Below are 13,954 nucleotides of genomic sequence, written 5' to 3' on the forward strand. Positions count from 1 at the left end.
TCATTTTATTCCTTCGAGCGCTTTTGTCTAAGATTTACACACCCTCTCACACTCCAATAGATGCATCAGGGCCAATTTGGGGTTCATCTTGCCCAAGGATACTTTGACATCCTCGCTGGAGGAGCCACGGTTCGAGCCACTGACCTTCTGAGCTACAGCTGCCCCTAAACGAAATGAAAATTGAAGGATGAATAAAAAAAAGAAAAACAAACTTTATGCATTCAATGCGGTTTTTTTAGACTGCTGTATGAACAATCTACTTCATGTGGAAGCATTTCAGGGATAGAAGAAAGTCAGTTCACTGCTAAGCAGTTCTCATGTGATGCAGCTTTTTAATCTCCCACCTCGTTTTTACTTCTTTTTCTTCTATCTTTCTTTTTCTGCCTTTTCCTGTTTTTTGTTTGTTTGTTTGTTTGTTTGTCTGTCTTCCTGGTTTGGTTTAAAGGAATTGATTTTTGTTTTGCCAGGCACTCCTTTACCGTTCTTCAATTTCAAGTGAACTCAGCATTCACATTGTTGGCTATAAATCCTCCTGGGTTGTTGGGGTATTGAATAAACAACTTTTTGGTTTCCTGTTCACTCTCTGGAGTGACGGGATGGGGCTAGCAGAATGGTAACACCACGGCACATCATCATCACTCAGTAGAAATGATTAAACACATCTCCTCAAGTCTAGTTCTGATTTGCAACATAATGAAGGCTTCCTGCATACTTATGATTTGGCACCTAAAACAGCTCAACGTAAACACAATTAAACATGGGAAATATTTAAGACACGGAGAAAGCCAAGATAAGGAAGCACAGTTTATGGTGGACCAACATGTAATTAGTGTATAAGGTAAACAGCCACAGGGGAAGCCAAAGGGAGCATTTACAGCCGGTTAGTGGATGCGCTCGTTCCTGTATTTAGTATTCTTGGGGCTCATGGACGGAAAAAAAATGAAGGAGGAGACAACATAACATGGTGAGTTTACTGAACAGCAGTGGTCCAGTCTCTCTCTGGTGTATATGTATGTGTGTGTTGGTTCACACTGAACTGTAGCACACTCTGTGCTGTGAGGGACGGCACTTTAACAGTCTTCTTCCATCAGGTAGAGACGGCATGTTGCTCATGCTCACAATTGATTGGTGGTTGGTCTGTAACCTTGGCAACACATGCTGGAGGGTAAAAAAGTATTTTTTCCAAATGGTTCAGAAAAAAAAAACAAGGTTTGGAAAATGAAATGATACAGTTTTAACTCACTGCACTTACCCAATAATTTGACCTTCACGTCCTCTTTGCGTCAACAAGATAAAAGGAAAGATGCTCTTTAAAGAGTGAATTTAAGAAAACACAGTGCATGCTGCAAAAATTCTGTTGGGACAAGAGATCACTTATCATCTGAAAACCTGCTTTGAAGTTTTAACTTTTTCTGTCAGAAGGCTCTAACGGAGAAATGTGAAAAACAAAAAGTTTCTTTTTTCAAACTTCATGGTTAATAAATGAATCACAGCTTGACTTTGAAAGACTGGTTTTGATTTGTGCAGGGATTTACAGTAACTTGAAGAGAGGTTCCCACTCTGACAAATTGCAGTGGGAACCTAGAGTGGATTTTAAAAATTTAAAAGACAAAAATATTACAAAACTATATAAAATGCACAGGGAAGGATGTTACCCCGTATGATCAACTGAATCTAAACTACAGCCTGGGCTGGTTCTGATATTTTCTTTTATGCTTAAAATCAATTTGATACATTCACACCCACTTTAATCAATCAGATCAAACCAAGGACTTATTATTATTCAATAAAAGAAAAGTAAATTCCATAATTTATCAGCCTTAGATGATGGCCATTTAAAATTCTTATTGGTTGTAAGGTGTAGATTAGTATTTAGTAACTTGATTAATCCATTTATCAAAGCGTAGGCAAAGGAAAGAATAGCTGTGCCTCGGTGTAAGTTCGCGAGAACTAGAGTTATTTGTGTAACCACCAACGACAAGCTCAAAAAAAAGACATGAAGCTTCTCAGTGAGAAACCAATTTATGCAGTTTTTAATGTGTATTACACTTGGGAGAACCAGGAGGGATTTTAATGTGGAAGTGTAGATCAAAATGAGCTATATTTGAAAATGAGTAACTGATATTTTTAGTTGTATTTTCAGTTGTATTACATATGGCAGTTTGTTGGCAAGTAGCAATGGTATAAGCACTATAATGCTCAGTGACGCACAAGCTATGAAACACCCAGGAGGCTGGTGGTTTGCAACTATAAAAACATATGGACTGAAGTAAGTTAATTAGAAGAAGTAACAAAGTCATTTTTTAATTACTACATAAAAAGATTTGAGTGTTAGAAAGTGCATGTTTGGTGCTCTTTAACATGTCATATATACTTTGGGTTAAAAAAAAATCATATATGTACCTACAGACAGAGAGAGAGAAAGAGGAATGGAAAAAGGGGAGGGAAAGACATCTTGTTGTGAAGATGAGAACATATTTGCTTTTGTTAAATAGCTGGAGGAAGAATTCAGTCGATGAGAGGCAATTAGTTTTGATTAAAAATGAGATTGCTCCCCTTCATGCAATGTAGCTATATCAAAACAAAATAATGATTAATTTCTGTTGGTATAAGACATTATTGTCAACAGCTAAAGTACCCATGCAGCAACAATACAATTGCTCTGAGGCCAAAGAGGAGGAAAAATATTCATTTAGAGACACTGCTGGATGTTCCTCTGGAGATGCTCGTAATATAATGTGTGGCTGCTTCTGTGTAAGTGCTCACAATTCTGCCTGTGTGGATAATTTGCACACCAAATATGTTTGTGTGGGAGTTTTCTGCATGTGTGATTCCACCCACATATCGAATACTAATCCTTATGTTTTTAAATTGTATGTTACTATACATTTTATACTTTCCATGCCTATTTGAAAAACACAATCTTGAAAATAATACAATTTTTTTTTAATTAGTCCTTTTAACAGTGATTTTTCCCCACATTTTACAAACTGAATTTGTTGCTTTTCAATGCATCCTGCTTCCATTTCTTCAAGTCTTATCATTACCATTACTAGCCTGCAGTGCCTTTTCAAGTACTTCATTTCGTTCTTAGTGAAAATTCCACTATGGTTCCACTAAGTTAGGTATGAGTAACGTACTTTGAACATGACTCATGAAACAAATGCAAACAGAGAACATAATATTACATTCACAGGGGAATGAAATGGGATTTGTGATAAATCTGTAACATATGTACATACAGTACATATGTTACAGATTTAATCCCAACAATTGTGATTTTGACACTTGACTTATTATTTAAACACTCATTTTCCCCTGTTCTCGAACTCAGCTGTGGTTTTCTTTACTTTAAAGTCACTGTCTGTCCCGCTCTGTTCTTTGTGTGTGGATGGAACTTTGCACACGGATCACACAATGAAGCGGAAACACACACAGTGAAACAGAGAGCAGAGGAGTGGAGGGAAACAGCAATAACAGCTGCACTGAAGTGAAACACATGCAGGCACAAATAAATTGGGAAAATCTTTTTCCCAATTTATTTGTTTCTTTTTTGTTCTGTATTTCATGTCTCAAGTAGAAGGGAAGTCCAGTTTAGGAGTGGATGTGGGGCTGGAGGGCAGGGAACTATGTGTCTAAACTAATGCTGCTTTGTTATGTGTCTGTGCTCATGTTTCACAGCGTCCATTGTAATTGGGAAATGGTGGTGTGAGATGGAACCGTGTCTGGAGGGAGAAGAGTGTAAGACTCTGCCTGACAACTCTGGATGGATGTGCTCCTCTGGGAACAAAATCAAGACCACAAGGGTGAGAAACCACACACACTTAAGTTCAGCTGCCTCCATCTGCATGCACACACATACTCTCACAATACACAGAAGCTATTCTACGCATACTTTACATGCATGTGTTTGTCATTTCTGTGCTGCGAGTAGAAATGCACACCTAACCAACCATACGACACGGCACACTTACACCGTTTCCACACAATGCATTGCATATAGCCAGACAACTTTAAATTTAATCATTTTTCTTGAACTTGTCAACTGCCTGCTGCTGCACACATTGAAACGCAGATTTTCAAACCCATATAAATGTGCTGAAATAGCACTGTAAAGAAATTCATCCAAAAGCTGTGCCCTCTCTATAACAAGGTTGGTTCTGTTCAGTGTAAACAATCTAATGGCCCATAGTAGTAAAAAAATAAATATAAAGCATGCGGTAAACAAACAGGTGGGATCTGCCTCAGGCCACACTTGTCAGCGACATAAAGTTAATGGCTGCTCTGCTCCTCCACTGCTTTTTCAGCTTTGTGCACTCACTTCGATTGCAGTATGCAAAAATAATGCAGAGTTTAGTCCTCGAAGCCAGCAGTCCAGCACTGTGACAAGTTGATCACCTGATTTGTATTCACTTAATTGACCCCCTTTCTCCCTTCCAGTGCTTGGTGACAATGACTTTGAATAGCAGCAGAGGCTAATGTGATAGTAGAGAAACGGGGAACAGCCAGTGAAGGCTAGACGTCATGGGGCTTCCCAAGGTTGTTCTGTAGATTTATGTGCCAGCAAATAGACATAAAGCTTTCAAAGGGGCCCCTCACAGCCATCGCAGGCTTAAAATTTTCAGAAAGAAGTTGATCGAATGGGGTCTTGCCAGCTTGTCAAGGTAAGGTGCAGTACTTGGTTTACTCTTTAGAATGCATCTAGAAGTATCAATGCAGCCCACTGCATAATGTGAAGAAAGTCGATTTAAAATGATCGCTGTCTTATGAACAGTACTGTTCAAAAGTCTTGAGCAACCTGTCATTTCTTTGTATTTTACTTCAAAGGAGCCAGGTATTTAAAAATGTCTTGGGCAGGCTTTCTGACATTTCTTTTTCACTAATTCTCCAGTCCAGCCCTTATACCTGCGCTCTCTGTTTTGTGTTTTGGATGAGTCGCTTAACACTGACTTATAAATCAGCCAAATTGTATTATATGAACCGCATCTGTATTATATTATTATATTGCCACATCGCAGACAACCTAGCAAAGAACCAATTATAAATCATATCTTTAGACACTTTATGACTAGCAGCCTTTTGCAAAAGCATGTGACTTCTTCCTAATTCTTTAGTCAAAACTATGAAAAACACTTACGATAACACAGTTTAACAGGCATAAAATATTTTTGCACCAACAAGGTCATTCCCAAAGTGCTATTGTCAACATGGTGTGCATTGTGTTAAAACAATTTAGGACACCAGGCAAGTAGAGGACAAACAAAGAACTGACAGGCCCAAAAATGATCTACAGCAGGTGAACAGTATCTCATGTCCTTAAGAAATAGGAAAAGAAATCCAGCCAAGACCTGAGAGATGCCTCTGGCTATTCAGCTGATCTACTGTTCTCTAAAGCTTCATCAGAAATGTTCACTACAGTCTCAGTGGAAGTGTGGCTGTCAATAATCTGATCTTAATGAAGAGAAACAGGGAGAAGAGGCTGGCGTACGCCAAATTGCACAAGAACTGAACTGAAAAGTCTTACGGAGTGCTGAATCCAAATTTGGTTCAGATCATCATCAGTATGTATCAGCAATGAGTACAACAGTAAGGGTCCACAGCCATCTGTAAAACACGGTGGAGACTCTGTCATGGTTTAGGGCTGCATTTCAGCCCGTGGTGTTGGAGATTGTTGGAATTATTAAAAGAGAAATTGCCATCAGATTTTGATCTATGTTGGAATAATATCTGGAAAAGCATCTGATTGATTACAGCTTCATTTTCGAGCATGACAATGATCCCAATCACATTGCCAGAGCAGTAAAAGGATACCTGGATAGAAAAAAAAATGCTTTTTTTTTTGTCCTAAATGTATGTTTGCAGATTTCAATAAATCATTGCACCTATTAGCTATTTTCCTAACAAAATATAAAGCAATGCGGGGTGGCTCAAGATTTTGGCACAGTAAAGTAGAGGCAGTGAATTCTATTTTATTTATTTACTCTCTTGAGATGCAGAAATCGAGTTTGTTAATTTCTGCGCACAAAAGAAGGAAAAGTTATACTGTCACATGGCTTTGGTCTAATGTCAAAATCTTAAGAGAAGAGCGTAAAAAGGTCAGGCCTGCAGGTGCTTTTCTACCAAATACACACGTGTCCTTTTTTTCTTGACCCTCTCTTTGCAGAACACCCAGCCATACTCCCCTTTTTAGCTTCCGGAAGCAAAATGCAGAGGATGCGTCAACAGAAATTGAGCTGCATTCTTGCTTCTGTAAAGGTTAGTCTTTTTTTAAGCTGTTCTTTTTTTTCCTTCTATGTTTTCACGTCTCTCTCACATCACTGTATGCATTTGAGTGTTGGCCAGTAGGAGTGGGACCAACTCATGTTCAATGACTTCCCATTAACCCAAATACTCAGTGCAAAATAATCAAGTGTGTGTTTACATGCTGTGCATGATTAGGCAGGCGTGACACAAATACTGATCGCACCGCCACCCACTGTAAATATTTATCACCAAGCGCAGGCAGAGCACGCATAAATAATAATCAAGTTGCTGCAAATTTTTTTACAGAAACTGTGGCTCATGTATCAGTAAAATGTTTAGTGCGCAGATGGCTTAACATACATATGCATACAGCATGCTATAGCAGCACATTCACAGAGCACTGTAGAAACACACACACAGAGTCAGGTCCGCCTCTTAGCAGAGCCCTGCTGTCTGTGATCAGTGTGTAATGGCAGGATCAGTCCTTCTTCCTTTCATTGCCTCCTTTGTTCCATGTCCTGTTTTTTGCTATCGGCCACTGTGTGGGTTTGATTACAGTGCCTTGCACCGGTCTGCCAATCCCATTAGGCACTAATCTGTGACATGCTACTTGCTCCTCCATGTGTGTGTGCTCCTAGTTGTGTATGCACGCACATGTTTGATGTGTTTGATATGTCTGTGTTTGTACGGGTACACTCATGTGTGCACAACTGAGGCTGGCGGGCAGATCTCTTCCCTTTTCGTTGTGTGGCTTCTTATCAGAGGCCACTTGATGTCCTGATCCCCCTCAGAGGGTCTTGTTGAAGCAGCTATCAGCACACAGCATAGCCCACAGGCTACATGAAAGGGCTTTTATCCTGCACTCTGCTCTCTTTTTTTAATCAACATTCCTCATTCACCTGCCTCTCAGGCCAAATTGCCTCATTTGTATTTGTTCCTTTACAAGCCACCAAACTCACAACACAGCGGCGTGTTTTCTTTTTCCTAGTCATTTTGTTCCACCTATAAGTTTTTATTTGGTTCTGAAACGTGCAAGTGAAACACAATGAGACAGGCGTGCGTACATGTACAGCCAAAGACAGGCTTCATCATCATCATCGTTCACAAAAAATTGGCATTCAAAGTAAGAAGCAACAAGCAAAAAGCCAGTGCCTGACACCCATGTTTCTTCTTTTCTTTCTTTATGTCTTTCAGAGAGGGAGCCCTTCATTGCCTGTTCTGTATCAGCAGACAAGGCAGGCCCTTTTGTTTGTGGAAGTCACAGTGAGAGCGAGGCTGGGGAGCACCTTCCAAAACACTCGCCCACCATAGATCTGCATTACCCGCTCCACTGGCTAAATAGATCAATCCATTTCTGCTCCCTCCAAACAATTACACTTCTTAAAAGAGACAGGCAGAATGAGAGAGGCTGTAATCGAAGCATCTTTTCTCTTATTCATTCTTCTCCCCTTTTGATGATAGCGAGAAAAAAAATTACATTCATTTAATAACCTCATTGTTAGTGTACTAGAGTGAATATCAATATGTTGTCACTATCAAAGCGAGAAAGTGATACATATCTAATACAAGCGTCATCCCGCATCCCATGAATTTGAACTTTTTCTAGTTATTTCACACTGCAGCAAACGTTTCTTATTCATCTACAGAAGTTGTTTAAACTGTATAAAGACACAATATTTCCACTATCAAGTGTTCAGATTAGTGAGTGCAAAGCGTTACATTTAAGTGAAGCACCATCTTTCACACTTTTCAGTGTGTTCCATCTCCAGCTAGTCTGACATGATTTACTTGCTGTTCAGTGTGCCGCAAGTCCCTTATTAAAAGGAGCAGAGGGCACTTTTTCAAGCAAAATAACACACTGTGACAGGATGTAGCCCATCTGTGAGATAGCCCGAGAGCAAAAGTGACCTGCCAGCAGATGCTTCACCATCTAATTTGTCAAATCGGGAGATCGAGCTCTGAAGTTGATCAAAATGAACTCCAAACGGCCGTGTCGCATACAGTCCAGCTTCACCCAGGAATGATTTGTTCCATCTCTGAGCCTGACAACGCTTCTTTCTCCTTCAGCTTTGTATAATGTCATCACGATGACAAACAGAAAAATTATAAACTAATCATAAACAGTGCATTGTTTGAGATATACACTTTGTTTAAAGGATGAGACTCTAAACTGACAGATGCGGTTCAGACTCCCAAAAGTGCCCAGATTGTCATCCTTATGACATATTTATACATAGTAATGGTGAAGGAGTTCATTCCAAGTGCTACTGATTAATTTATGTTCATTTGCTTTTCTTTATCCATTGTCAATGTCACATTAAATGGATCTTGATGTATTTTCTTGTCTGGAGTCTTCTGTTTTCAGAGGGTGCTCTTTAGTGCTATTTCAAGTGGTTTCTGAACAAGCATGATTGATTTGTTCAGCACTAAACAAGAAAGGGGAAAGGGTAGGCTGTGTTTGCACTAAATCCTTTTGTTAAGGCAATTGTCCTTGGGTCTTTTTACTAACTGAAGTCTGAGCAAATTGCAATTTAATGCACCCAGCAAATTAGAATGCAGACACCTAAGTTGCCAGCAAAGATGGGAACAGGCAGGAAATCCTTGAGCGTTCCACTTGTGCTCGCTGCACTGTTTGTTTGAAGGGGACAAAAAAGAACAGAGGACACTTTTAGTCGCTCTTCCATGCATATGTGGGTTGAAATGACGACATTTGCATACAACCCTTCTCTTCCCGCTAACAAACCTCTGGTGGATTGCATTTCAGACCGAAAGTGATCCTCAGTGGTGTAACCTGTTACTGCTTTTGTTCTGGCAGAGGTAATTTTGATATGTCACCAGACAGTAGATCATACATATGCAAATGCTGGACAGATGAGCCCAGAGGGGAAAAAAGTGTTTAAAATCATTGGGAAAAATTGACAATCTATACAGAGAAAGAGACCCGGAGGAGGAAATATTAAATCCGAGTAGCTATTTAAAGCATACATAACAACAGCTGCGGTGAATCATTCAAAAGAGTTAAAAAGGTGACTACATCAATCCTGCTGTTCCTGTCAGACGATTTAACGACTGCATTAAAAAAAACAAAAAATCCCTAAAACACAAATAAGTCAGTGTGATTGTTACCACTCACACTCTACGTTTTTTTCCAGACGTTGTATCTGCATCTTTAATTAAAATCTATAAAATTCTCATTACATGAAATGTTTAAAAGTGTGCAATTGGCAGCATATAAGTTATAAAAGAAGTAAACAAAATATTAAAATGCTGCTGGATAAAATAGATGCAAAAATGAACATTATTTGGAATGAACAATTCTGTGTTCAGCTCACATTTTAAATATATTTTCCTTCTACTGTTAATTTATACAGATACTGCATTAATATCTGGTATATGTTTTAAAAAGAAGACACGTTACAGATTTTCTTGAAATACTGTCAACAAAAAACTATCTATATCTGCCCCAGACTAAGGTATCTGCCAGAAATGTTGCAGAGAAACCAGAAAAAAAATCTTTGAATATATATTTTTTAAATACTAAATGTCCTGAAAACAAAATCCACAACTCTGATGGAAAAAAAGGCAGAATAATGGATGATTCTTGGTTCTTGAAAATTGCATAAATGAGCTGATGTTCATTTACAACTGGTGTCAACTCGGTGTTTTGCAACAAAATTGAATTACGGCTCAAAGATGAAATAAATGGCCTGCTAAAATTCTTACTTTGCCGCTGCATTCAATTATTCTGTCAAGTCAATAACAAGTCTGTCGGGGCTATGGCTGCACTGCATTATATTTTCAGATGCACATGTTTTCATATGGTTTCAGATATTAATCATAAGACCTCCTCATAAATGGAATGGGTGAATATAGGTGCACATTACTGTTACTGAGGGAGGGGAGCTAATAAAGTCACATGGCTTGCTTACTGGCATGTACAAGTTACTGGAGCTCTGACTGTGAGTTAGAGATTACAGAGTCCAACGCAGCACCCTCCATAATTAAATCCATACACCTGGTTGCCACCTGCCAAGACTGCTGGAAATGTCATGAGTATGGTTCTTTGTTGAAGAGGATTATGGGATTTCTAATTGGCACCGCCGTGTGCGAGAAACATGTTTCTTTAATGTAAACTCTTAAAGCAGTAACATAAGTCAGAAATGTGATGAAACTCTTTCATGCTTTTGTTGCGACAATAAAAAGAGATTAAGGAACTCGACAACTGTAACTGTTGCAGACATCATGCGCACCGTTTTTATTGAGCTTCAGGATGAGCAGGATGCTGAAAAGCAGGACTTTCAATAGCAGTCTCAAGGCTGTACAATGCAGCATTGAAAAGTGTCCAGGTCTGCAACTGGGGCTGAATAAGAGTCCCTGAACCAGAGTCATGGAGAGACAGCTCAGACTCCACAGCAGGAGCCCCCAATCCCATTTAGAAAAGCCAACGTTATTTTATCAGGTCGTTTGAAATTGGCTGGCTGACTATGAAGGTTCAAATGAAGGTGCTGGAGCAGGCTGTGAGGGGGCCTGCAAAACTGCTCAATGTTAAAGGCAAAAATATGCTAAAAATTATACCATGAAGCAGACATGCACAGCATGGAAACACACCAGGATTTCCTATGCAAAGAATTTTGCTGATTTATCCTGGTACACATAAAAATGCCAAATAAACCTTCATCTTCATTGTGGTTTCCAAGCATATAAGCTGTCTGTTTTTCTGTTTTCCGTCGCAGCATAAACCAGGAGGTGAGACGGGGCTGTACAAAGCCTCCACAGCTCAAAAGACTCCCCTCGTTTTTTGGGGGGGTTTTTTTAAACGTGCGAACGAAGCAATTCCTCGAGGTCTAATCCTCACACACTTGTATGCCTTTGTTCGATCTAAGCATATGTGTGTTTTCTCTCCTCTCCTCTTCTTCCTCTGTGTTGCAGATTCATCCCAGGACCTAACAGAGAGCTCCCATTGCAGGGCTCAGCGCCAGGCTCCTTCCCCTCATGTACCCTTTCTCTTCTCATCGAATGGACTAAAACTATTACATCCACGGCTACTGACTGGATTACCTGGGACCATAGAAAGGATATCCACCCAGATAAAACAGCTTTGCTCGCGTGGTGCCAAGGATTTGAAACCAGACTAATCCCGTGTTTGATCAATGAGCTCCATGTTGGTGACTCTCCTCTTCCACACAGCTGTGGCCAGTTTCTGACCTACTCTTCCCTCACTCTGTTTCCCTATTCAGAACTGAAGCAGCTTAGCAGGGGCTATTTAGAGGTTGTTAAAACATAAATTGAAGATGTTCTCCCCGCCCGTCTGAGGGTGAACTTGTTGGCAAACTTTCATAGACCTGAACCTGAATCTGTGGAACTGAGGGCACATTGGGGGAAATTACGTCGCTTTATTTTTATTTCTGTGTGGAAAGCATTTGTATTTGACTCACTACCTGAGACTGATGGCTTTGTTGTGGCTGCACCGAGGAAACTGTCAGCTGTTACCACTAGAAGCCCATAGTCGATTAATGAAGACTCTCAGAGAGGCTTTAGGGTCAACCCCATGGCCTCTCCCTCATCCTCCACGACGAACATTCTGACTTTTATTGGTGGGCATGCCCAGTGTAAATTCATGAGCACTTCTTTTCTTTGTATGTAAGATAATTTGTGTATATATACACATATATAAATACATTACATGTTAAGCTGACAGATCCAAGAAGCTGAAAAATATATTTACAGAATTCAAGCCCCGTGATGGAATCCTGAATAACCCTTGAACGTGAGCCAGAGGCTGTCGCCACAGTGCGGTGTTTCTAGGACTGCTTCGCATTGGGGAAAAAAAGCCACAACGGAATCATAAAAATAAGTTCTGCTCACTTTTGTCATTCAGCAATGTTGTTTGGTTACTCCAGAAAGCGCTTGTTGTTTCAGTAAAGCTGAGGAAAACACTGTATAGAACTGCCTCACTAAAGAAAGCAGCAACACCCACCCGTGACCTTTCCCCTCAGACACATCAGAGAAACTCTGACCATAATAGGACAATTACGTTTCTGCAGCAGAGAGTGGTCACGGGTGAGAGTGTCTGTAATGTAGATGTTCCTCTTACACACACCAGAGACATGATTTATTCAAAGTGACAGTGAGAAAGTATTAGTCACAAAGGAGAAACATAGTTATCCCCCAGTAGCTATAAGTACATTACAGGACAGCCTTATGAGAAATAAAAATGGTTTTCTATACTGATATGCTGCCTCCCATTTCTCCATAAGGTGACTGATATTTTGAAAAATGTTCCTCTTACGACTATTTGATATGTTGTAATATGTGGGTGGAAGATCTCGTCAGAGTTTCATTTATTTTATATGTTAACATTGTGAACAGAGTTTTTGCTTGAGTAAACAAGCAATCAAGAACGGCACAGGACGAGTATGAAAATGACTTACGGGCACAGACACACTCACAAACACACATACACATGCGGTAAACACAAACGGATCTGTGATGCTTCATTTATACAATTCCCTTGCTGGCAGAGTGGATTTATCAAAACAGAGCATTCAATTCATTCATGCAATTAGAATAAGGATTTCCAATATCAGGCCAGGCAAAATTCCAGATGATTTTCAATATCAACCTCCTCTCTCGGCAGATATTAGATTCGTTTCTTGTCCCAGTGGATGCACTAGTGTACATTCATCATTTAGGAATTTGGCTAGTTTCGTGGAGCCCGGTGCCTCGCTGAGCAGTCACAGAAGGTATGAAAAAGACAGAGACATCAATCTCCCAGTGGTCTTGCCAGAATCATGAGGGAATATAGTAAAGGAGCGAGAGAGAGACTGCTTTCTCCTCCTGAATGGGTCATTTCCGTCTTTGTTTTCTCCTATTTATTGGGATTGGCCGTCCTTAAGTCTTATTTAGCTTGTGCTAAAGAAAATGAAACAGTGGAGGAGTTTGTGCATATGCACGACCTGTCTGTGGGTGCTTTTTTGTTGCCATAAACGTTTGTCTTTTTTACACGCACATCCCTGTGTGTGTGTATTTTAGACCCAGAATCTGGGAGAAAGACATCCCGTGACGACGTACTGTGAAGATTATCCTCAAATTCAGTGCTCGTGTAGGAAATCAAGAGATTTCTCCCTTCCTACTTATGCAGTTCTAAGTGGATTTTTTTTTTGCTTAAAAGGTGCTTGGGGATCAGAAACGGAAGAGGTGCTTTTCCTTTGCTTTTTCTCATTCTCTTTTATGCACTGCTTAGCTCTATCCAGAAATGATGGAGTCGTGCTGTGGAGGGAGGTCCTGCACCATTTTAGACAAAGCAGAAAGGAGCCCAGCATGAATAAATAAGCGGGGCCAGGTCCTCCTCCCACGCCACAGGACTGTACAATCTCAAAAGAGAGACATCCATCAAGTCCTGCCGACCTCCCACTGAGACAGGGAGACAGCCATGACCACATCACGCTGGATGGCTAATCAACGCCTGACAGCAAGGACAACCCTTTTCATGCAGCCGAGATGTGCGCGCAGGATGTCGGCCAGTGTTGTTTATAAACTTGCACTTGTAACTTCCAAGGTTATCTCAAGTAAAACCTAAACTTTTGCCCTGCATAGAAAGTAAATGCTTGGCTGCTTTTAGGAGCTTTCATAAAGAGCCTCACTCCTCTTTGACGGCACTTCTGTCTTCACACTTTATCACATTCATATTCTTTAATCATTTTGGATAGCA

At 40.1% G+C, this 13,954-nt stretch overlaps 1 protein-coding gene across 5 annotated transcripts in view; it reads left to right on the forward strand.

Annotated features, from left to right (window-relative positions):
• The window catches only part of LOC134628020 (chemokine-like protein TAFA-1), a 113,121-nt gene extending 100,555 nt beyond the window's left edge, over positions 1-12,566 (forward strand). For 2 of the 5 annotated variants that reach the window (XM_063474599.1, XM_063474601.1), the window contains exons 4-5: positions 3,682-3,806; positions 7,438-8,681. In XM_063474599.1, coding sequence (XP_063330669.1) covers positions 3,682-3,806; positions 7,438-7,554 — 242 coding nt within the window. In that variant the 3' untranslated portion in view covers positions 7,555-8,681. Of the gene's footprint in view, positions 1-3,681; positions 3,807-6,163; positions 6,256-7,437; positions 8,682-11,172 lie in introns of those variants that run through there. The other 3 variants (XR_010093941.1, XR_010093940.1, XM_063474602.1) reach the window with 3 other exon arrangements.
• The last annotated feature ends 1,388 nt before the right edge of the window (positions 12,567-13,954 follow it).

This window comes from Pelmatolapia mariae, linkage group LG5, assembly GCF_036321145.2.
Source record: "Pelmatolapia mariae isolate MD_Pm_ZW linkage group LG5, Pm_UMD_F_2, whole genome shotgun sequence".
Lineage (NCBI taxonomy): Eukaryota > Metazoa > Chordata > Actinopteri > Cichliformes > Cichlidae > Pelmatolapia > Pelmatolapia mariae.